The following is a 25,027-nucleotide window of genomic DNA, read 5'->3' as shown; positions in this document are numbered from 1 at the left end:
ACTCCAGTATCTGCCATGAAAACCCCATGGACAGTACCAAAAGGCAAAAAGAATGATGCTGGAAGATGAGCCCCTCAGGTCAGAAAGCATGCAGTATGGTACTGGGGAAGAGCAGAGGGCTAGTACTAGTAGCACCAGAAAGAATGAAGCGACTGTGCCAAAGCCAAAAGGATGCTCAGCTGTGGATACATCTGGTGGTGAAAGGAAAGTCCGATGCTGTAAAGATTTATTCTCCATAGGAACCTGGAATGTAAGATCCATGAATCAAGGAAAGCTGGACGTGGTCAAACAAGAGATGACAAGACTGAACATTGACATCTAGAAATCAGCGAACTAAAATGGACAGGAATGGGTGAATTTAATTCAGATGAGCATCAGGTATACTACTGCAGGCAAGAATCTCTCAGAAGAAATGGAGTAGCCTTCATAGTCAATAAAAAAGTAGGATACTGGGATACAATCCCCAAAATGACAGAATGATCTCAGTTTGAATCCAAGGCAAACCATTCAATATCACAGTAGTCCAAGTCTATGCCCCAACCACTGGTGCTGAAGAGGATGAAATTGACCGGTTCTATGAAGTCCTACAGCACCTTATAGGATTAACACCAAACAATGATGTCCTTATCACCATGGGGGATTGGAATGCTAAAGTAGGAAGCGAAAAGATAACCGGAATAACAGGCAAGTTTGGCCTTGGAGTACAAAATGAAGCAGGGCACAGGCTGATACAATTTTGGCAAGAGAATACAATGGTCATAGCAAACACTCTTTTCCAACAGCCCAAGAGACGGCTCTACACATGGACATCACCAGACAGCCAACACAGAAATCAGATTGATTATGTGCTCTGCAGCCAAAGATGGAGAAGCTCTATACAGTCAGTAAAAACAAGACCAGGAGCTGACTGTGGCTCAGACCATGAGCTTCTTGTTGCAAAATTTAGCCTTAAATTGAAGAAAGTAGGGAAAAGCACTAGGCCACTCAGATATGAACTAAATCATATCCTTGATGAATACACAGTAGAGTTGACAAAAAGATTTAAGGAATTAGATCTGATAGAGTGTCTGAAGGATTATGGATGGAGGTTCGCAATATTGTACAAGAGGTAGCAACTAAAACCATCCCAAAGAAAAAGAAATGCAAGAAAGCAAAATGGCTGTCTGAGGAAGCTTTGCAAATAGCTGAGGAAAGAAGGGAAGCAAAAGGCAAGGGACAAAGAGAAAAATACACCAAATTGAATGCAGAATTCCAGAGAATAACTAGAAGAGATAAGAATTCCTTCTTAAACGAACAGTGCAAAGAAATAGAAGAAAACAATAGAATAGGGAGGACCAGAGATCTCTTCAAGAAAATTGGAGATATGAAGGGAACGTTTCGTGCAAAGATGGGCATGATAAAGGACCCAAATGGCAGGGACCTAACAGAGGCAGAAGAGATTAAGAAGAGGTAGCAAAACTTCACAGAACTATACAAGAACGAGCTTAATGTCCCAGATAACCACGATTGGGTGGTCACTGACCTCGAGCCAGACATCCTAGAATGTGAAGTGAAATGGGAAAGATTGAGGGCAAGAGAAGAAGGGGACGACAGAGAATGAGGTGGCTGGATGGAGTGACTGAAGCAGTAGGCGTGAGCTTAAATGGACTCCAGAAGATGGTAGAGGACAGGAAGGCCTGGAGGAACGTTGTCCATGGGGTCACAATGGGTCAGACACAACTTCGCAACTAACAACATGCTTTGGATATGTATTTATATTGATAAGGCCTAAAAGTACATTTTTCTTTGCGGGTTTTGGCAGCTGCATTCCATCTTGATTCATATTCAGTTTGTAATCAACCAGCATCTCAAGAGATACTTTTCAAGAGCTATCTTCCAAAAAGGTATTTCTCATCTGCATTTGATTTCTGTTACCTACTTCACATTTGCTTCTGTGACTATTTCCAGCCCAGTTCTTTGGGCTGAATTTTATTTTTCTCTTCTATATTAGCTTCCTGTATAATGTTGTGTCATCTGCAAATTTAACAAACTGCCTCTCTACCTTCTCACCTAAATTAGTAATAAACATGTGGAGTTCCATGATCAAGTCTTTTAGTGCCTAACTCCAGTATTCTTTGAATATGGTTTTCTAATTTCCTCTTCTTTCTATGGAGATTCTCAATCATCAAGTCATGGTTGTCCCAAAAGTGCTTTTTCAAAAAAGAAAGAAAAAACAAGAAAGTCCAGTTGCCTTTTGAAAAAACACCTTTGGGTTTGTCTTTTAACCCACACAGTAACAAAAATTGAACAGGACCCCAGCATTCTTCTGCAAACTACAAAAAAAAAACAACTATTCAGTCAAACTATAAATTAAAATTTATCTGACAAAGTTTGTTGATCTCAATTACTAGTGATTAAATGGCTAGTTCAGGGGTAGGCAACCTCGGCTCTTTTATGACTCGTGGACTTCAACTCCCAGAATGCCTGAGCCACCATGGCTCAGCTTGGAAACCTCTCCCTTTCCCCTCAGCATAGCTGGCTCAGGAATTCTGGGAGTTGAAGTCCACGAGTCATAAAAGAGCCGAGGTTGCCTACCCCTGGGTTAGTTTAATAATCCAAGTACGGTACTTGCAGATGGATTTGATTGATCTGTATTGCCCAGCTGTTCCTTTAATCCTGATTTGAGGACAGAGACACTTGCCTTCCTCAAGTAACCAGGCTCATCGCATATTCTCCAGGACTTTTCAAAGGTAATAAGAATATAACAAAAGTAACCTGTTATAGGTTATTAGAAACACCTGTTCATTTTGTGTGTTCATTTTCCTTGTACCAGTTATGGAATTGTGGGCTCCCATCTTCAGGAATTTGGACTTGAGGTGCTATACCAGTTTTAATAGTTATTTGCTTGTTATTACAGTGGCTTTGGTGATTTGTCAGCTCTGAACAATAATTTAAAATTAAAGTTCACTATACATTTCTTTTAGTCCATTCTCATTATATATCAATCCTCTTTGAAGTTTTTATTTGGAATCCCTAGTTTTTATTATACATATAAATAGCTGACTATTCTGTAGTTCAATATAGTTTCATTTCATTTTCCAATAAGTATAATATCCGCTGACTTTCCCTCTATTTGGCAGATGAAAAAGAGTTTATCCTTTTAAAACTAAGAGAGAAACTGCTATTGTGAGGACCCGCCTCAATCAGTCCTCCCAAGAAAGCAGAACTCTTGAAACCAACATCCTTTCAAAAGGAACTTTTATTGGGAGAAGTTGACAGCAGGAATAGAAGACAGGATCTGAGGGCTTCCCGTGTGAAATAATAGGTCAAAAGAATCAATAGTAACCCCACCCCAACTGTCCATCGGCCGGTAACTATGAGTTACCGTGTACTCCGTTCCTGTCTTCATTCCTGCGCCAAAGAACCCGCTATTTAACACCTGGGATACAACAAGGAACAGAGCAAAAGGAAATACACATCAGCACTCCACGTTTCCCCCTCCCCCCAGGAGAATGGCAGAACCAGAAAAGAACAAGAAACACCACGCCCATAGAAGGATAGGGTTCTGACAGCTGCCCCCCACTTCAACTAGGGCTGTGAACCCAACTTGGGGAAAGCCAAATCTCCTAAACCAGTGTTTTTTCAACCTCAACAACTTTAAGTCACGTGGACTTCAACTCCCAGAATTCTTCAATTCCTTTGAATGCTGGCTGGGGAATTCTTAAATTTTCCAAGGTTGAACAACACAATAGTCAAAATGGAAACATTTAGTTTGAAATAGAGCCCCATGTAGGTCAATGCTGCTTTGTTCTCAGCTACTCCCCCCCCCACCCTGCTACCCAGTGGTGGGATTCACTTGCACCACGATGCGCAGCTGGAGTTTAGTCGGTGGTGGGAAGGGCCGCTGTGGCGGCTGCTGCACGCCAGCTAAGCCTTGGCACGGCTGGCAATGTGGTGGTCCAAATGAGAGGAAGAGAGATACTTGCTCTTTGAAGAGGGCAAAAAAAAAGGAACAGGAAAGAGTTAAGACCAGTAAACACACTTTCAGCCTGGACAAATGGAATGGAAAGACGTTGTTGCACATACTTATAAGCAGCAACCACTGGCAAAGAGAAAAAAACAGAAGTGGCTGTGAAAATCAACTAGGTATTTTTGTTTCAATCCAAGAACCAAGGTGGGCGTTGTTAGCAGGAGATCCGTTTTATTTTTCAACAGATAAAACTCAGTGGCCTCAAGAGGTTTATTAAGGTCAACCAAAAGAAATAGTGGGCTCTACGTAGCCCCAATCTAGAATCTTTTGAAGGACCATTAGAGGAAATGTCATTGGTTTAGGATTTGACGCTAATTCCCTTTCATTTTCTTTCTTCAACGCAATCCCAAATACATGGATTGTTTATCTCTGGCAAGTTTCAGGGACTTGTCCTGAAAATCAAGGGCCACATGTTATGATGGTGGTGGCGGCGTGTGCGTTTTTACACCTTTGTCAGTGAATGGCCGTGTTCCCGCGACACCCACGCAGCCAACCGCTTTCCAGCCCTGTGCGTCGTGCAAGCTCAGCTTGTGCGCGTAGTTCTCGGTCCAGTGCGTTGGCGAACCCGCAGAGCTTTGTTAAGCGCCGAATTTGGCGTGCTGCGTGTTCGAACTCGGATCAAGCTGCAGCGCTCGGAGGGTGCGAGCCGCTGCACCGTTACTCGAGAGGCTGCTTTCTTAACCTGCCCTGCTCAAGAAGGGGGGGGGGGCAAGGCTGCTGGGAAGCTAAGGCCCCCGGCCCCGGCAATGCCCGGTTTCCTGCCTCTGCGTGAAAGACAAAGGCAAGCGGGCCGCCTTTCCGGCACTCCCGCCGCGGCCGGAGCTCCGCCAGCTCCTCTTCCCCCGAGCGCGGGCGAGGCCGCTTGTTGGCGCTCGCGCATCGGGAAGCAGATTCCGGGTCCGCCGGGCACCGGGGCGAAAACGCGCGGCCCCCTCTTCGGCGCCGCCGGGCTGCGCTTTCGGCCTGCAAGGCGCGGCCAGCAGGAGGAGGCGGCGCCGCCGGGTAAGGTAAGAGCGGCTGGGAGCCAGGCCGAGCGGGGCAAGCGAGCTTGCGGTCCGCCAAGGGGGCGGTCCGCGCGGGCTGGGTTGCCGCTGCGCCCGCTCGTGCCCAGAGGGGAGCGTTGGTCAAAGGGCGGCGCGCCAGCAGCGGGCTGGGCGATTCGCTTCTCCGCGGTCCTGCCGGAGGCGTCTCCCGGGCTCGCCACATCCTGGCTCTGCCGAGCCCTGTTCTGGCCGCCCGAGGGGAAGCGGATGGAGTCCATTTTAAGGTCAGCTCCCGCGCCCTTACCAGGGCTGCGGCGGGGAAGGGGGGAGCCGGTGCCCTTTGCGCAGATGGGCAAGCGGAGGCATCCACCTCTTCCCGTCCACCGGTCCCCGGGCTTCCATGCCTCAGGACCTTACAGCGGGTGCGGCCCGTCTTTCCTGCGCAAGAGTCCCCCGGGCCGCGGCGCGTCGCTTCGCCTTTTGTGGAGCCCTTGCCGGGGAAAGTGGGCTGGTGATCTGGAGGGAAAACAGGGCTGTGGGGCATCGGCAGGCTAAAGGTGATTGGAACACGCGCCAAGGAATTGGGTGACTTTGGTGTTAGGGATTGCCTGCAGAAAAATAAATAGTATCAGATGCATTCCTGGGATAAAAAAAGACTTAAGGCTGGATTCCTTCATCGCAAGAAGCGCGATATGTTTGGTTTGGTCTTGGCTTAGCATATTGTTTGGAAAGAGCCCTGGCTAAGATTCTGGCATGGCTGAGCGCTGTTTAGCAGGATGCATGGATTTAAGTCAGATGACTGTAAAGAGGAAAGCAATACAGATGCTGTGAATCTCCCCAGGCTTGCTGTCAGGGAAACAGATTTTAACTTTATCTGCAGAATAAGGAGGAAAAACCCCTTTGGCCCAGTGCTTCTATCCCTGCATGTTTACTAATGACTAGATTAAATATCATGTTTGATGAGAGGTGGAGAAATGCTTTTTATTGTTGGTGATATTGCAATGTATGTGACGGTGCATTTCTGTCACTGCAAGCTTGCTTCTACTGTGCTGCGGCTCATTCCTGCTGCTGCCCTACATCCTGGATAGTTTGTGACAGCACTGAGTGCTGCCTCTTTTCTTCCAGTCCACTTTTGGAATCAGTCTTTAGGAATGGAAAATAAGATTGTTACCAGTGGACTTGATTATAAAGTAAAATAACCAAGTGTTTGTTATCTAAATGCCAGCCTTGATTAGAAACATGTTCACTAGACATTGAAATGTGATCTTTTTTTATAACAAAAGTCATTTATGATAGCATAGTTAGTTAATCTACTTAGCTAATCTTGTTAAAAATTAGTATTAAACAGCACTTTTGTTATAACCTCTTGGAATTCGTCAAGTACTGTATTAAGAACTTTTCGATCACAAAGTAAATTTCAACACTCACCAATTTTCTGATTCTATCTTCTGACTGACAAAGGAGAGGGCAAAATATGATGCTTCCTACCAGGAAAACAAACTCATATTGGGTATAGATGCATTTATACACCCACATTAAGACTGCAACTCTCAGAAAATATAGTCAGCATTACCAAGACCATGTTTCCTGAGCATTTGTAAAGTTATAGTTTTAAAGAAACCAGATGGCATAGTTAGTGGGAAAGGATGTCCTAAGATGCAACCAGGTATTAAAATGGTGTGAAAATAGATGGACATTTGCATCTGTTTCTCACAAAAAAGGAATCTGAATCTCTTTCTCTGTTCTTAAAGAAATAGTTATAGCTTAGTGATTGCCTCTTATACCCACTATTTGCAGTTATGACAGTGATTAAAAAAGAAACTTTGAACAGTCCTTACATTTCTTTACGGATCTATATAAAAAAAGGAAAGCTGAAGTAAGATCATAAACATAGTAATAGTTTCACTTAGCAACTACCTTGCTTAAGTACCAAGTTGCAAGTCCTAGTTGTAATTGCTAATGCTACTTGCATTGATATTAATTACAGTTCAGCACTTGGTACACGTTTATATGGAAGGGAGGATTAGAAAAATGAATGGTTGTTGGAGATGTCAGATGAAAAGATTTTCTCTGGAGTCTTTTGCAAAGATAAACCCACCCCTGTCCCAATGGGCCTGATTGTCCAATCACATTTCTGAGCTAGCCTTTACAGATAGTGATAGAGCAGCAGTAGATACTTTGTTCTACCAGTAGAAGAATATATATGTAGTTCAGGGTTGAACTGTGGAGATTGGTGCTCTGTGAGTTTGGCTGTTTGCTTGCAAACATTTCATTACCAGACTAGATAACATCTTCAGTATTAGAACATAGAACAAAGTTGAAAGGGAACTTGGAGTTCTCCCAGTCCTAATCCCTGCCCGTGGCAGAAGATCTTATACCAGGGGATCTTCAAACTTGGCCCTTTTATGACTTGTGGACAGGCACACTGGCTGAGGAATTCTGGGAGTTGAAGTCCACAAGTCATAAAAGGGCCAAGTTTGAAAACCCCTGGCCTATATCATTCCAGACTTTCTTTGGGCTTGATAGAATGAATACACACAATCATAGAAAGAATAACAGAAGAGAATAATAGAGTTGAAAGGGACCCCAGAGGTCCTCCAGTCCAAACCCCCATCCAAGCAAGAAACCCTATACCATTTCAGGCAAATGGCTGTCCAGTGTCTTCTTAAAAACTTTCAGTAATGGAGACAAGCTGTTCCATTGGTTAATTGTTGTCACTGTCAGTAAATTCCTCCTTCATTCTAGGTTGCTTCTTTCCTTGATTAGTTTCCATCCATTGCTTCTCATCCTGCCTTCAGATAGGCTAACCCCTTTTTTTGTGGCAGTCCCTCAAATATTGGAATACTGCTATTATGTTATCCCTAGTCCTTCTTTTCACTAAAGTAGGCATACCCAATTCCTGCAGCTGTTCTTCATATGTTTTAGCCCAATCATCTCTGTTGTTCTTCTCTGTACTCTTTCTAGAGTCTCAACATCTTTTTTATATTGTGGTGACCAAAACTGGATCAAATATTCCAAATGTGGTCTTACCAAGGCACTATAAAGCAGTACTAACACTTCACGTGATCTTGATTCTATCCCTGTGTTAATGCAGCCTAGGACTGGATTGACTTTTTTTTGCAGCTGCAGCAAATTGCTGGGTCATAATTAAGTGGTTCTCCATTAGGACTCCAAACTATCTTGCTATTGAGCCAAGTTCCACCTATACCTATATAATTTTAGAAGGGAGTAGGGTTTGCTCTTTGTTTATATATAGTAGCTTGCTCTGTCAGTTTTGATGGGAATGTTGTTTTCTTGATTAGATTGTTGTTTTCTGCTTGTTTGGTTGGTGTTAATCTTATGACATAAAAAACTTTTAGGAAACCAATTCTGAAAGCAAAGCAAAGCCAGCAAGAATTGCTGATTTATCTTTTATTTGTTAGGACATATTTCATAGGGTAGTTATGTATTTTTGTACAGTTTTATTAAAAAAGAACAGTTAAAAAGAGCCAAGGTGGCACAGTGGTTAGAATGCAGTATTGCAGGCTAATTCTGTTGACTGCCCACAGCCAGCAGTTCGGCAATATGATTCTGACCAGCTCAAAGTTGACTCAGCCTTCCTCCTTCTGAGATTGGTAAAATGAGGACACAGTTTGTTGGGGAAAATATGCTGACTGTAAAATGCTTAGAGAGAGAGCTGTAAAGCATTGTGAAGCAGTATATAAGCCTAAGTGCTATTGCTATTGTTAAAATAATCAATAGTTCAACTACTGATACTGCATAAGACAGAATTCCTATATAAAAAGTAGGAGATAGTTTGGTTTTGGTCTAATTATATGGTGAGCAAGCTTGTCTTCAGCTTGCTTAAAAGAAGACAACCTGGAAGTTAACAGGAGTTCTCTTAGAGAAGAGTTTTGTGTTGGGGTGCTGCCACTGAGAAGGCTGTTCCCTGCCCAGTGCAGAGTACAGAAGCAGCATCCCCAATAGACCTCAGTAGCTAGGTTTGCTACTTCCAAGATTTTACAGAGTTTATCATCTTACCTTAGGCTTAGTAGTTTTCCAGCAATTTGTACAACCATTTCTGTCCTTCTATTGTATGGTCTCATTTTGCCATCTCCTTACTCTGGCTCCATTCTGCACCAGTTGCAGATTCTGAGCCTTCATGAAGAGGATCTTTGGGGGAGAAGACAGAGCTAATGGTGGTAAGTCGGTGTACCTTAGCCAGCTGAAGCAATATCCTGATTGATTTATGGAGGGGAGACTTTTTTTTTGAGAAATGAGACCCTTGGGGGGGGAGGTCAGAACTTCCACCCTCTTCCTTGGCAACAGAGAAAGGATCTATTGTTAAATATATTTTAAAAGTGGGAGGAGATGGGTTTTATAGAGGAATTAGTTTTTAAACTGCCTGTAAAAATAGGGGAAGGCAGATTAATGGAGTTTATTTTCATACCTGTTTGAAAGGCAGAGGGTGGTGTATTCTTGTTGGAAATGCAACTGGCAACAATTGGGGGACTTGTTCTGTCTTCAAACCAGCTGTTCTGAGGTGGTGTCTTGGGATCTGCTTGGAGTTCCCTTTGCTTCTTGCATTCATTTCCTCCATCTTGGGTACCCCGATGTGAATGGGAACTTCTTTGCCGAGGTGTAACTCAGCTGTGCCATGTGGAGATAGATGTAGGAGACCAGCCCAACAAACAAAATAGAGAGGAAAAAAAATGGGAGTGGGGCTACTATTGCCTTCTGCTCTTTGAGGAGTATTGTTTTCTGGCTGAAATAGCAGGGGAAGCAACAGCCTTGAAGTAGAATAAATCATGGCCAGGAGTGGATGGCTGTTTCTGGGGCAGAAGCGAAAGTGATATTTTCCAGGCTAAAGGCTGACAGGCAGACCAAGCTGTTTTCCCCAGGGAAGGAAAAAGGTAGCTCTTACAGCATCTCAGCTGGGGGTGACTTGGCCGGTGGCCATTCCATGAGCTGGTTGGCTGCTGCTGTCATTAAGTGAGCTGGTGTTTCATCCTCCTTGCTCTGGAGGGAAGGGGGACAGTCTCCCCCTTCTCAGCAGCAAAGACAGAGAACTTAGCTGTTGTAAAGGGACAATGGAAGGCAGGCTCTTTCTCTGTCATCACTGCCTCTTCTAGCTTGCAGCATCAGGACCAGGGGTCTTCAAACATGGCCTTTTTATGACTTGTGTGCCTGGCTGAGGAATTTTGGGAGTTGAAGTTCACAAGTTATAAAAGGGCCAAATTTGAAGACTCCTGATCAAGACCTTTGAGCAAGCTCCTTCTTTTGATCTAGCCTTGCCTTGCCCTTCTCTGATTTGGTTTCAAATGAAGCTGGGCCAGATGTGGTTGATACTGAGAGACTGCAGGGTACTACTACATGGTCGTAGAGTGGGCAGGCAAATGGGGAAAAAATTCCTGGAAGAAGGCAAGTGGAAATACATTTCTATATAATATAAATAAGTCTTCCTGGAGCTATCCATGGACAGTCATCAGGAGCCAAGCTCACCTCACAGGACTTTTTCTATCATACAGAGAAACTCCATGTTGAGGCAACTTTGCCTCAGACTGACTTGGAATCTGTCCAATTAAATAGGGGCCTTAATCCAAGAAAGCTTGGCTAGCAGTAGTAGAAAATAACTTTAACATTTTCATTCTGCTTTCAGTCAGAACTGTTGAGCAAAGTGGGCAGTTTGGGGCTGGGAACAGCCTCTGTCCACATAAAGACTCCTTTCTGCTCTGTGTCTGTCTCCTCCCCCATTGCTCCCCCATTCATTCCTTCCTTTCTTTTTAAGGTGTGTCTATCAGTCTGCCCATCCCTGGTTCTCAGGATTTGTGCACTGCAGCTGAGTCCTTTTCCTTCCACTGTGTGTGGGGTGGATTTTGTCTTTGCAGTGTGTTACCTCTGTGTATCGATGTGTATAATATGCACATGTGAAAGTCTGCCCCTTTTTCACTTTCTTGTTCTATTATATTACCTTTAAAAGTTTAGCAGTAATATACTTTAATTCTGTTTCTGATATAGATATTTCATTTTTTATTAGCTGCATTTCCTTTTCATAGTTCTGAGGTTTTAATTGTTTTATAACATTGAATTTGTTTTTGTGTTGTGCATGAACACAATAGCAGCCCAGCCTAAGCTCCTGCATCTGGGTTCAGAAAGCAAAACCACGAGCATTAATAATACATGTGAAAAATCACTAGTTGCATTTAAAATTGTTCCTGTAGAAGCAATGATACATATATTAAAAGAGAATCTGTGAAATATCTGTCTGCATGTCTATTTATCTTTTGTTTTTGTTTATACATTGAAATGGTTTATCATCAAGCCTACAAAAACAAAATCATTGCCAGAATTATTTTATGCTTCTCTACCAGATCTGGTTGTTTCCTATTGTGAAAATATATGCTAGACTCTAGAGCAATGTTGCCACATACAGTTTATTTCTTGTGTGAGAAGTTGTCCTCCCCTTTCTCTGATTTTTTTGGGGAGTGTGGGATAGTTTATTTACTTATTTGTATCCCGCTTTTATTATTTTTACTGATAACTCAAGGCAGCGAACATACCTAACACACCTTCCTCTTCCCATTTTCCCCACCACAACAACCCTGTGAGGTGGGTTGGACTGAGAGAAAGTGATTGGCCTAAAGTCACCCAGCCGGCTTTCATGCCTAAGGTGGGACTTGCTCATGATTTGGGCATCTCCTAAATCTATCACATAACCCAGTATGAATCTGCTCAGATCTGATGCACATACTTGTCTGTAGCTACTTTGGACCATAACTCATGATTCCTCCATTTGGAAATAAAAAATAAGTCCCTGCTGCTGGGCTTATTTACTGTTTACTGAAAGACAGTGATCACAAATTACCCCCCGTGTTACCCCCCGTTGATAGGGCTCGCAACTTGGGCGTCCTCCTGGATTCACGGCTCAATTTTGAAGATCACATAGGAGCCGTGACCAGGGGGGCTTTTGCACAGGTTCGCCTGGTGCGCCAGTTGCGTCCCTATCTGGACCGGGACGCCCTACGCACAGTCACTCATGCGCTTGTGACCTCCCGTTTGGACTACTGTAACGCTCTCTACATGGGGCTGCCCTTGAAGACCACTCGGAGGCTTCAACTGGTGCAGAATGCGGCCGCGCGAGTTGTAATGGGGGTTTCCCGATACTCCCATGTAACACCTCTACTCCGCGAGCTGCATTGGCTTCCGGTTGCCCTCCGGGTGAAATTCAAGGTGCTGGTTATCACCTATAAAGCCCTACATGGCCTGGGTCCGGGATATTTGAGGGAACACTTGCTGCCGGCATCAAACGCCCTTCGCCCAGTGCGCTCCCACAGGGAGGGTCTGCTCAGGGTTCCGCCGGTGAGAGATTGCCGGCGGGTGACACCCAGGGATAGGGCCTTCTCAGTGGGAGCGCCTGCCCTCTGGAACCAGCTGCCGGTGGAGCTGAGGACTGCCCCCGACCTCCGATCATTCCGCCGGGGCCTGAAGACCTGGCTTTTTCAGCTCTCGGGCCCAGACTGAGGAAGAATTTTTAATTTGGGGTTTTTTAACTGACTACAGGGTTAATTTAATACTTTTTAATTTGTTCTTAATTTTTGTATTTTGGATTTTTAATTCCCTGTAAACCGCCCTGAGTCCTCAGGGAATAGGGCGGTATATAAATATAACTAAATAAATAAATAAATTGGCTAAGTACAGAAGTGGGGTGGGAATGCAAGAACAAGTTCTTCTGATTGGGTGGCAGTCAGAACAGCCAGTTCTGAAGATAATCTGAAGCCAAGCCATGAGCTGCATTATGTAGCTTACTCAAAAGTAAATCTTCCTCTCAGGAAATGATAATATTTACTTGTATGATAGGAGTTTTACTTCTGCCCTTCCCTGTGCAGGAGGAAGCCAGAATTTCCCCACTTAATTCTATTAACGGACACAGTTCAGAAAGTAGGAAGATTCAATTCTATCCACTTTGTTTCCAGTCATTAGCTTATTCCCAAATCAGGGACTGCAGCCTAAACAACAAGCAAAATCAGTGGACCAAATCCTTTCTTTTAAAAGGCACAATGGATTTGGCTCTAAAGCTTTTAAACTGGTTACCACTGATTTAACTGGCCCTGGGTTTTGCTGTTATTGCAGCTACATATAGAAACTGCAAGAGTATTTCTCTTTGTACTTTTTATCCAAAATATCGAAAAGACTTTCTCATCTGCTGGAAAACATTCATAGTATCAAAGAGGTAGAAGGGGCCACTCCAGACCCCTACTCAATTAAGGCCCAGTTTAAAGTGTCTCCAGCAAATGACTACCTATTTACTACTTGACCATGTCCAAGAAAGAGTATGTTTCCCACTGGATAAGTGATCATCATCTGAAAGGAGAGAAGACGATTTTGATTATTTTATTAAATCTTTGGTTAAGCAGATCCAAGTAGAACTCCTGGATGGGATGGGGAATTGGTTGTAAAACTTAATTTTCCCCTCTTAAAACTAAAAGGTGTTGATGTTTATTTAAGTTCTATAGCTGCCCATGTCAACCACATGACTGGGCTGTCATTGGAACGTAGTCATTAACTGGGCATTTTTGTTTTAAAATAACTTAAAATAATTGGATGACTTAAAGTTATATTTAGCTTACCTGAGACAGTACAATTTGCAAATGTATAAGGGAGACATGACAAACATATGAGTCTCCCTTTGTGTCCAACATCCCCAAATTTCAGGGTCTTGATTTGTAGTAGAAGAGGACAGAGAAATGAATCTCTCAGATTTCAAGTAGAACTGTGATAAAATACTAATCTTTCCAGACTGAAAATACTCCAGTGCTAAAGTTCTCTGAAGTTTTGGGCAGATAACAAAGAAAGTGGCAAATGGAGGATACCCTTTTAAGATAATGGTCTCTAATGGAGGATTTCTCCTTGCTTTGATGTGGCAGCTTGTGGTGTAACTCTATTCCTACCATGACAATGAAAAGAATTAATTTAACAATTTTTTTGAACTTAGAAATAGTTGTTGTGTATATCATGCTTTTTTATTCTGCTAGCCTCCACAAGTCATAAAAGGGCCAAGTATGAAGACCCCTGGGTTAAATCTTAGATTATGAATTGGAAGTGTTGTTTTCATAGAAACATATAGAAAAGGTGATCGACAGGTTTTGACACAGTGCAGTGTTCAAATTCACAGGGGCTGAATTTTATGGAAAGATGAATTCTTTGATAAAATAAGGTATATTTGGAAATGATGTTGAATGGCTTATATTGCTTAATACTCTCAGAAAAAAACAGTCTTTTATGCTCTTAATCCAATGCATTTTTTCCACTCAATTTGTTTATTATCTCATATGTCCTTCAACACAGGGGAATTTTGGATTGGTGAAAATATAAATGCAATTTTAGATAGGACATTAAATGAATCTCATGTGCTTTTTTGAAAATAGTCCAGGAAACCAAATAATGGCATAGTATGTTACAACTTGTTGAGTGCTTTATATGAACACTAAGCATGGAAGTAGCTAGCAAAAATTGGAAATCATCCAGTTCAGTATTCAAGATTAGACTAACAAAGTCTCTTGTGTTAGTAGAGAAATAAACTACAAGTGGGAAAAGAAGAAAATTAGACTCTGTTGAGTACATGTGGTTTCTTTTTCTTTTATTTGCTTATAAAGGAAATTGTTCATACCAACTTATTTCTTGTCTTGAATGTTGTATTCTCATGTAAGAGACCTTGAGTAGCCAAGGTTTCAACTCCAAATATTTTAAAAACATTGGTGAAAACTCAGTTCTTTCCATGTGTGTCTGAAGAGGGGCAAATGTTGAAACATGTGGCAAACGGATGACATAAACCATGTGACTTGTATCCTTCCTTCTGACTTTAAGACACAAATGTACAAGGATGGGCTTGCATGATAACATCATGGTATCCATTTGCATGTTTTTGCATCATCAGAGTTAGCAATAGTCACTGTGGTTTGTCTTCTAAAATGACATCACAGCATCAAGGTGATGCCTCATTCTTATGCCCCTCAGCTGACCAAGAAAAAGGGATAAGAAAGTATGGGTCCCATCAAAAACAAGCTGCCTTCCCCTGCTTTAAAGTTTCTAGATTCTGTTATTAAGCAATCTTTCAATGGGCAACAGGACAATTATTTTTCAAAGACAGTTGTTGAGTGCCCAGCACCTGCTCATAACTAAGAAACTAGATTCTCACAGATTGATTCAAAAGCATAAAAGGATTAGACTACAGAAATTTGGCTTCTGGTTAAGTTTTCTTTAGGCCTCAATCTATATTCTGTTATACCTTCGGTTACGACACTAAAATTGATTCCTATAATCTTTAACTTGGCAAACTGTTTTGAACCAAAGGACCTCAGATGTATCCAAAGTCTGGGACCCATAACTCCTATGGAATTGAAATTTGGCAAATTTTATAAACATGTCATAACATAAAAATTATCATAAAGCAGTTAATGACATAATACAAATGTCATAAAGCATTTCCTCTGCTGATGTTTGACTGTTCAACATGGGCTATTTTCAAGGCAGATCCATCTCTGAATATATCCCAGCCTTCCCAGTGAAGGCAGCACATTAGAAGCTCTGCCATTACTGAAGGCATTGGGGAATCTGATAAGGGTTACCCAGGGTTGTCTAGCTCAAGGCTAGATACGCATACCACTGGTGGTACTTTGGCACCTGTCTGGTGGTACGCAACCATCCTAGACAAGTTGTAGCAGGGGAGGGGAATGAGGTGAAGTGGTGGTAGCATCATAGAAGCCCGGGAGAGAGAGCTGGAGCTGCAGGGCTGCAGTAGCCCCAGGATCGGCGTGTGTGGCTACAAGCTGATTGGTGCTTCTGCAGGGCTATGGGGGCTGGGCAGAATCCCCAGGATCAGTGCTGGGCTCCATCGGATTGGCGCTTCTAGGAGCTGGAGGTGCACTGAAGAGAAAAGGAGGAGGGGGGAGGAAAGAGGAGGATCTGAAAGAAGTTTTTAATGGGAAAGGGCCAGTCAGGAGCTGCCCCCTCACCCTTCCCCCTGGGTGTGTGTACAGGAGGTGGCGAGCACCCGGCATACCTGCTGACCGCTCAGAAAAGAGGCAGGAGAAGCATTTCCCTTTCTCCCAGGACACCGGCACCCCGAGCTCTCCGCCTCTTGTCTACACCCCCAGGGGGTGGGGTAGCCCCTCACTGGCCCCAGGGCTGCTCCATGGATCTAAGGCTGAGCATGTGTTGGTTTTGATGGCCACAGCCAGGTCGTAGATCAGTGCCACGCCCGCTCGCTGACCTAGCTTCACAGCCACCAGACTTTCCTTTCACTGGGACTGCCCCTGCCCATGTGGGATAGCTACGGCCGGCCCGCTCCCATCATCCCTTCCTGAGCACGGAGGAAGGAAAGAGATAGGAATGAGAATCAGGGAAGGAAGGAAGGAAGGAAGGAAGGAAGGAAGGAAGGAAGGAAGGAAGGAAGGAAGGTATCAGACCCCGTCCGACGAGTCACCCAAAGATGGAAACCGGAACGGGAGCTGGTTCTTCTAGCCGTGTTTATTTTCCGCATAAACAGTTGCTTAAAGACAAATGAAGTCAGCGTTGACTTCACAGCACAGTCAACGCTGTTAAATATCCGGCAGAGCCGACTCCCACCACCACACCCTTAATCACACCACCACGCCCCCACCCTACTTAAACACCGCCTCCCAAGATTCCCTCCTTTTGGCTCCCATCCCACCACCAATGCAGCCGGTAAGTTACCCCCCAGCCTAAACCTCCCTCCGTCCCCCCAGAACTCTGCCTAGGCTCCTTTGTCCCCTCACCACCCCAGACCGCTGCAATCTGCGCTCTAAACCCCTCCCCGGCCCACCGGTCGTCTCCGTCACCCCCTGGCCCACCCGGGCACCCATTCTCGTCCTGCAGCTCGGGCGCAGGGCAGCCCTCGCCCAGCCCATCGCACAGCTCCATCCCGGCCTGTAAGCAGCTTCTGGGAGCCGGCTGGCTGGTTCACGGCCTCCCCAGCTGACAGGCGGCCCGCCGCTGCGCCGTTCTCTCAATTGTCCCATTCCCCGGCCCGTCGGAGTGGTGTGGGCGTGGCCAGCCGTTTCTGGAGCCCGGCAGCATGGCGAGGAGACGAGGATGCCGGCGAACGTCCCTGCGGCCCGGTACGTTGCCTCGGGCGGTCACGGGGATGCTGGGAGGGGCCGTATGCCGAGCCGGTCCTCCGGGAGACGACGAGCGCCGGCAGAAGGTTTCGGGCGGCTGGGGAGGGCCGTACGCTGTCCTGGCCCTCTGGAAGGCGATGGGCGCTGGCGGGAGGCTTCGGGGCCTGACGGGGCGCTCGGCAGGAGCCTGACGGTCGGGTGAGTCTCCCCGCGGCCCGTCTGAATGTCGGGCGTGCCCGGCCCGACAGAAGGAAGGAAGGAAGGAAGGAAGGAAGGAAAAAATATTTTCCTTTGCTATATTTCCAGTCTGAATTAGACCATGGCAGGATCCCTACAGGAGAGCCCTTTTAAGGATTATGTATTAATAAAAAAGCAACTAACTTACCTCTGTTCCTAAATGCTAAAGCTGTTGCACATAAAAAACAGAGGAACTCTGATCAACTATCACAGCCACCATTTTCTACTGTTGTCTGTGGACGCCCCCACAAAATGGAATAAACTGAGCCTGGTTTGTTCTCAGTCTTTTAAGACTGAGCACAAACTACTAGCAAAAGTGGCATTTGATCACAAGCCAAGGAGGCATTGAGAAATGTTTCCTCTTGTGCATTTGAGCATCCAAGAAGGGACAGGAAAGGAGAAAGGGAAAGAGGAAAGAAAAAGAAGGAAAGAGGCGAAGAGAGCAAAGGAAGGAAAAAGGAGGAAAGAGGGGAAGGAAAAAAAGAAAAAGAATGAAGAGGGGAGGAAAAAAAGAAACGGGAAAAAGGAAGGAAGGAGATTATAATGAGAGAGAGGGAGGCTCTGAGGGAAGTCCTGCCTTAGCACTTGTCAAAAGGGGATCACATGACCATCAGAAATATGAATCAATTGCCAAGCATCCAAATGTAAATCACGTGACCCTGGGGATGCTGCAGTGGTCATAAGTGTGGGAAATGGTCATAAGTCACTTTTTCAGTGCTGCTGTAACTCCGAACATTCACTAAGCGAACTGTTATAACTCGAGGACTACCTGTACTTTATCACTTTTTTCCTTTTTTTTTTTTTGGTCATCACGTTTTTGACACCTTTCTAGGCGACTGGTGGTACTCGGATGTTGCCATATCCTAAAAGAGGTACAATGGGTGAAAAGGTTGAAAAGCCCTGGTCTAGCTTATGTTTAAATTCATTACCACAGGGGCTTCCTGATCCTTTTGCTAACTGCCAAGGAGCTGGTTGGTCCATTTTCGAGATAGAGTGTGCCAGTGGACCAAGCTTGTCATAGTTTACAAGTTCCCATCTTCCTTCCCAGATTCTGGGATACCCTTTGTGAAAGCGGAAGGATTGATTAGAATCTGCTGGTGACCCTGCAAGTTCATGCAAGGGAGATTTTATAACAAGCAGAAGTTGTAAGGAAAATATGCATTTTGTGTTGGACCAAATGGGGGAGAGGGTAGGCTTTAGTTCTGTATTTAAAATTTCAGACAATTATGGTTAACACACCAATACCAAAAGGGCACACTCAGACTCAGGTCAAAGGGCCTTGGTGGAGCAGTGGGCTAATGCCTCCTTAAGTAACACCAGCTGCCTGCAAATTAGTGCAGGTTCGCATCCCACCAGGCTCAAGGTTGACTCAGCCTTCCATCCTTCCGAGGTAGGTAAAATGAGGACCCAGATTGTTGGGGGCAATAAGCTGACTTTGTAATAATGCCGCTTGGGGTGTGTGTGAAAGCCCTAATAAGCAGGCATATACATAGAATGAAGGCTACTGCTAAGCTTGTAAGCTGCCCTGAGTCTTCGGAGAAGGGCGGGATATAAATGGAATTAAAATAAAAAAAATAAAAATAAATAAAGTACATGACATAGGAAATACAAAGCCTCAAACAGGAACAGGAAACAGCCTCAGCCCCAGAAGGTATAAAAACCCACCACTCCCATCTACATGTGGTCAGGTTTCCCAGAGCCATCTTTGTCTGGCTCCTCTCTTCAGTAATCTGCAACCTTCTTTCTAAAGCATTCTCCATTTTATTTATTCCCAGCTTAGACTGGACCCTGATGAAGATTTTTCTTTCAACAGATGGATGCTCCATTATTGGAGGTTTTTCAAGAAATAATTGGACATCCATTTGTCTGTGATGGCATAAGGACTTCTGCCTTGGGCAGGAGTTGGACTAGAAGATCTCCGAGGACTAGAAGATCTCCAAGGTAGAAGCAAACAAAGTCATAACTGGTAGACAGCATGGGTTTGTTAAAAACAGACCATGCCAAACTAATCTTATCTCATTGTTTGATAAAGTGACTAAACTAGTAGACCAGCGAAACAGTGTGCTTAGATTTCAATAAGGCATTTGACAAAGTAGACCTCAACCTACTCCTTGGTAAGCTAGAATAAGGTGGAATAGACAACATCACCACCGGATGGATCTATAGCTGGCTGGCAAGCCATAACGAGTAGTCGTCAATGGCACTACATCCGCGGGGTACCCCCCAGGTTCCGTCTTAGGCCCAGTACATTCAATATCTTCATCAATGAGTTAGATGAGGGAATTGAAGGGGAACTCATCAAATTTGCAGATGACATCAAACTGGTAGGAGTAGCCAACACCCCAGAAGACAAGCTCAGGATTTAAGAAGATCTTGACAAACTGGAACAATGGGCCCAATCCAACAAAATGAGTTTTAATGTGGAAAAAAGCAAAGTTTTACATTTAGGCAGGAAAAATCAAAGTTATGAGTACAGATTAGGTAACACTTGGCTCAAAAAAGCAACTGTGAGAGGGACCTTGGAGTCCTAGTGGATGATCACTTGACTATGAGTCAGCAGTGTGCAGCAGCCGCCAAAAAAGCTAATACAATCTTGGGTTGTATAAACAGAGACATAGAATCAAGATCACATGAAGTATTAGTACCATTTTATAAAACCCTAGTAAGACCACACCTGGAATACTGCAACCAATTTTGGTCACCATACTACAACTGTAGCTGCATTTGTGTGGCCTTGGGATTCCTCTGTAATGGTTTGTTTGGGTTTTTACATGGCCAATTTAGTCCCACCCTTTGGGGAACATTACAGCAGTGCCCCGCCCCCATGGCCCTCAATGCCTTTTTTTAAAAAAAGTGCTTTCTCTGTTCTAATATATGATAAGAGTTTCTGGGAGTCTGGTTGCATTAATTACTAAATTACCGTAGTCCTCATATAACAATCACTTGTTCAGCAACCATTTGAAATTATGACAGCACTGAACAAGCGGTACTTACAACCAGTTCTGGATGTTCCACTTGTCCCAGCACTCCTGTGCTCACATGGGTGCTGTCCCGCTCTCTCACACATATATAACTAATACTTATTAACATTGCACTGCAACTCCCTTCACCAAAAACCCATAACTGTCCCAATTAAGTCCAGCCACAAGCAGACCAATGCTAGTTCACAGAGCAATGGCCAATGATTCCACAAGGCATTTGAAAGTTTCTCAACCAAAATAAATCCACCAGGCAAAATTAAATCCACAATACAAGAGGGTTTATGAGGCAAGAAAAGTTCAGAGTTCACAAAGCACAATCCAAGTCAAGGCACGGTGTCAATCCAAAATGAGGCAACAATCACAACGGCCAGAAAGCATAAAAAACCCACAGTTAGGAAACGAACATATTCCCAGCATCGCTTCCATCTGTCTGCTGTGCTAAATAGCCAGCTTCTGGTGCAGCCCATCAAGAAGAGCAAGGCTTTCTCCTCAAGTAATCTGGCTGATCCTCTCTGCTCCTGCCTTTTCTGTGCCCTATGTGTTCTTGGATCAGGTGCAGAAGGCAGCTCCTCTTCCTCATCACTGACTGGCTACAGCTTGCATGCTTTTTCCACCTGAAGCCTCAGGGCTGTCCTGCTGCAGCTGTGCTTGAGCCAAATCTCTCTTAGATGATAGCTTGGAGCCATTAACCAGCTTCCTTCCAGAGGTTCCTGGAACTGATTAATCTTCCCTCTAGCTGACATCTGAAGATATATTTGGGGAAGTGGGTGCGTGGGGGATGGGATAGAATAGAATAGAATAGAATAGAATAGAATAGAATAGAATAGAATAGAACAGAACAGAACAGAACAGAACAGAACAGAATAGAATAGAATAGAATAGAATAGAATAGAATGCAATGCAATGCAATGCAATGCAATGCAATGCAATACAATACAATACAATACAATACAATACAGCAGTATCTGCAAGAGGGATCCTGGAGTCTTAGTGGGCAATCACTTAAATATGAGCCAGGAGAGTACTGCAGCCGCCAAAAATGCCAATACAATTCTAGGCTGCATTAACAGAGGTATAGAATCAAGATCCCATGAAGTGTTAGTACCACTTTATAATGCCTTAATAAGACCACACTTGGAATATTGCATCTACTTTTGGTCAGCACAACATAAAAAAGATATTGAGACTCTGGAAAGAGTGCAGAGAAGGACAACAAAGATGATTAGAGGGCTGAGGCTAAAACATGAAGAACGGTTGTAGGAATTGGGTATGGCTAGTCTAGTGAAAAGGAGGACTAGGCATGACATGATAGCAGTTTCCAATATTTGAGGGGCTGCCACAAAGAAGGGGGGGGTGTCAACCTATTTTCCAAAGTACCAGAAGCAATGGATGGAACAGCTTGCCTTCAGAAGTTGTGGGTGCTGCATCACTGGAGGCTTTTAGGAAGAGATTGGACCGCCATTTGTCTGAAATGGTATAGGGTCTGTTGCTTGAGCAGGGGTTGGACTGGAAGACCTCCAATGTCCCTTCCAACTCTGTAATTCTGTTCTGTTCTGAAGCCACTCTGTACTGCATCAAATAATTTGGAAGAAGCAATTCCACCCTTCTTTTTTAAATAATATTTTATTAATTTTCCAATTTTACATTTTATTTAAAAAAGCAACGTGGTGGCTGGGTTAATCAATAGTTCAATAACAAAATCTTTAGTACAAATCTCAAGTTACAATATCAAATATTTCCTCTTTTTCCCTTATCATCTACTATCTCATATTTAAGCTAACACAGTTCTTATTCTATCAACTCAGTAAAAACATCATTATTACATTTATCAATAACTTTTTAGCTTATCTTAATTACTTTTTACATTCAATCTTCATAAACAATCCATATCCTGTTACTAATTTTTCCCCAATTTTTAGTTTCCCATCAATATTCCAATTTAACCTTTGATTTCCCTTATCTCAATTCATAACACAATCTTAATATCCAAAATACACATTTTATCTATTTGAATATAATCTTGTTCTATTTCCTAAAAGTTATCTATTTCCCACCATATTAAATGGTTTTAATAAATCAAAACCATTATATATATATTGCCTGGGTTAATCAATAAATCAATAAATCAAACATATTCATAATTTTTTTCTTTTCTTTTTCTTTTCTTTTAGGTCTAATTTTTAAATATTAAACAGATAAAATTCTTATTTTCAACTAATTCCCAAATATTTTAAATCTAATGACCAAAATCCCCCTTATCTCAATTTCTCCTTTTAACCTTCTAATTAATAATATAAAATCCCCTCTAATAAATCAAAACCCCAATTTTCTTCAACGTAATTCTGGCTTTCTCCGTTTGCCAACTAGCCTCCCATATCAGTGCTTTTAGATCATCAAATAAATCTCCCTCTATTATTATATGTTATTTGAAATAAAGGAGACCATTTAATTGCCATTTTTTGGAAGGGCTAGCCCAGGGGTAGGCAATCTCGGCTCTTTTATGACTCATGGACTTCAACTCCCAGAATTCCTGAGGTTGCCTACCCCTGGGCTAGCCCATTTGTATTCATTAAGTTCTCTCCCTATTATTTCAATTCCCCATGATTGCTCTGATATGTTTATCTTCCATTCAATCTGTTGTTCTTTCTCAAATTTCTTCTAATTTATATAGAAAGTCTATTCCATTTTCAGTGTTGTCACTCCCTTTTTTGGATTTTCCATTAACTGTATATGTTGGTCAATTGAGTCCTCTGTGTTAATATTTGATTGTTCCACTTCTGTTATCTTCTGCGTTGTTAGTTCTTTGGTTGTAGTCAAAGTTTGGGTTTGTGTATCTAAGCTGGCATCTTGTTCTTTTACGTTAGGTCTTATTTTATCACAAGCTGAAGGAATGGTTTCGTGTATTGCTTTCAACATGGAAAGAATCTTTTCCTGGTCTTCATCCATATTCTTTTAATAAGGTGTAAAGTTGAGAAGTTTAAAATCAGATGTTAAAAATAATTTTATAACTAGGTATGGGACCTCTGTTTCACATGTTTATAGATAGTCTTTATAGTAGAAGTCATTTGTCAAGCAAGATTTTTTATAGTCAAAGGTATTTCATCATCTCATATAGTAACCAATATTCGACAAATAAACAGATAGGAAAGCAATTCCCCACATATAACTCTTTTTTTAAAAAAAATAAATCTTTATTTACATTTTGTGTTAAAAACACACCATACACCAACAAAGACAAAAAACATTTACAGTATACAAAAAACGAAGAAATCAAAAAATTGAAAACCATTTCAAAAATTTCTACTTCTAAACTAACAATTATACTCCACTCATTAAGTCTCTTATAACCATCCAACTCCAAAGCTTATTCATTAACAAAGACTATATCACTTCATTTTTGACCAACCTCCAAGCCACCCTCATTTCTTTAATCTTTTATCCATCCAAATATACCATTTATTCCATGATAGAAATGCTGGTGTCTCTTCTTTACCCTTCAACTTCTTGGTCAAACCCCACATATAACTCTGAAAGTCATTAAAGGTTTACATTCATAGTTTAAGTAGGCCAGTTATGCCACCCAGCTGTTCTCTTTACAGCTGAGTTTCTCACAGGTGGTGCCATGGTCAAAAGAGTCTTATCTAAAGTCTGGCCTTCGAGCCAAGTCTCTTTTAGGAAATAAGTTGTAATACCAAACGTTGCCACAAGATGTCACTGATGCTGTTTAAAGTTTTTTAGGTCCAAAATTTTTATAATTCTTTTTCCAATTTTATTTCTTTTTTGTAGATAAAAGCAAAGTCTCCAATAAAAATAGGAAAATTTTTGATCCCCAAGTTTCAGGAACATATAAATCCAATTAGATTAAAATTGTTCTTTTAGTGCTTTAATTCCCCTGGGGAGTCAGTCACTGCTATTCTTAGAGGGTGGGATAGAAATTCCCTTCCCTGTCTCTTCACAGGGGGAAAGATACTTCGGACAGCTTTTAGAGAAAAAGAAAATACTTGAGATTGGATCTCACCCTGTTTCATCCACATTGCTTTCGAAGTGCTTGGTGGTGAGTTTGACTTCGGCTGTCTGCAGCCTAGTGATGAGCCATATTACTACGGCCGGTCTTTCCTCTGCCGGTTTGGAGGGCTGCCCCGGATCAAGCAGAAGGGCTACCATCCTCCTGCGATCAAGTGGGGGTCCCCTCCTTGTTCGTCACCCCTACTTTCAACCCTTTCCAGGGTCCCCCAGAGGAGCGAAACCGAACGCAGAAAGTGGAGCTCACCTTCCAGGGGCCGCAGCAGCCGCGATGGCAAACCAGAAGTCCCTTTTTACTGCCTTCTGAGGGCCATGGGCTACATGGCTGGTGATATCATGAGACTGCCATAGGCAGAGCCATGATTACAACCTGCTTTTAAGGCAGGCATGTCAAACTCACCCTAACCTATTGAAGGATCTTGACTGCTCTGCCTAGACAAGTTGTCAGATGAAGATAGTCACATAACTAAGCAATTGATTTGATCAAACAAAACCTGAAAGATATGCACATCCAAGCTCAATTGTTTATAAAATCCATTCCAGGAAAACCGTTGAGTTTACTAGGCTGTGTGTGTGTGTTTAAGCACAATAATTTATATTAGGGGGTCACAGCACCAGTGTTTAAGGCAGGGGTGTCAAACTCGGAACATTGCGTGACGTGTCGTGATGTATCGCGAC

At 43.0% G+C, this 25,027-nt stretch overlaps 1 protein-coding gene across 2 annotated transcripts in view; it reads left to right on the top strand.

Annotated features, from left to right (window-relative positions):
• The first annotated feature begins 4,641 nt into the window (after positions 1 to 4,641).
• Positions 4,642 to 25,027, top strand: part of SORBS1 (sorbin and SH3 domain containing 1) — a 129,213-nt gene continuing 108,827 nt past the window's right edge. Inside the window, exon 1 of one of the 2 annotated variants that reach the window (XM_083364622.1) lies at positions 4,642 to 5,016. Coding sequence is in view for 1 of the 2 variants with exons in the window: in XM_083364621.1 (XP_083220747.1) it covers positions 5,260 to 5,276 (17 nt within the window). In the remaining variant the exon portion in view is untranslated. Of the gene's footprint in view, positions 5,017 to 5,077; positions 5,277 to 25,027 lie in introns of those variants that run through there. The other variant, XM_083364621.1, reaches the window with a different exon arrangement.

Source organism: Vipera ursinii (assembly GCF_947247035.1).
Source record: "Vipera ursinii genome assembly, chromosome: 5".
Classification (NCBI taxonomy): Eukaryota; Metazoa; Chordata; class Lepidosauria; order Squamata; family Viperidae; genus Vipera; species Vipera ursinii.
Note: the sequence above shows the minus strand (reverse complement) of the source record. Positions and strands in the feature narration are given on the sequence as shown.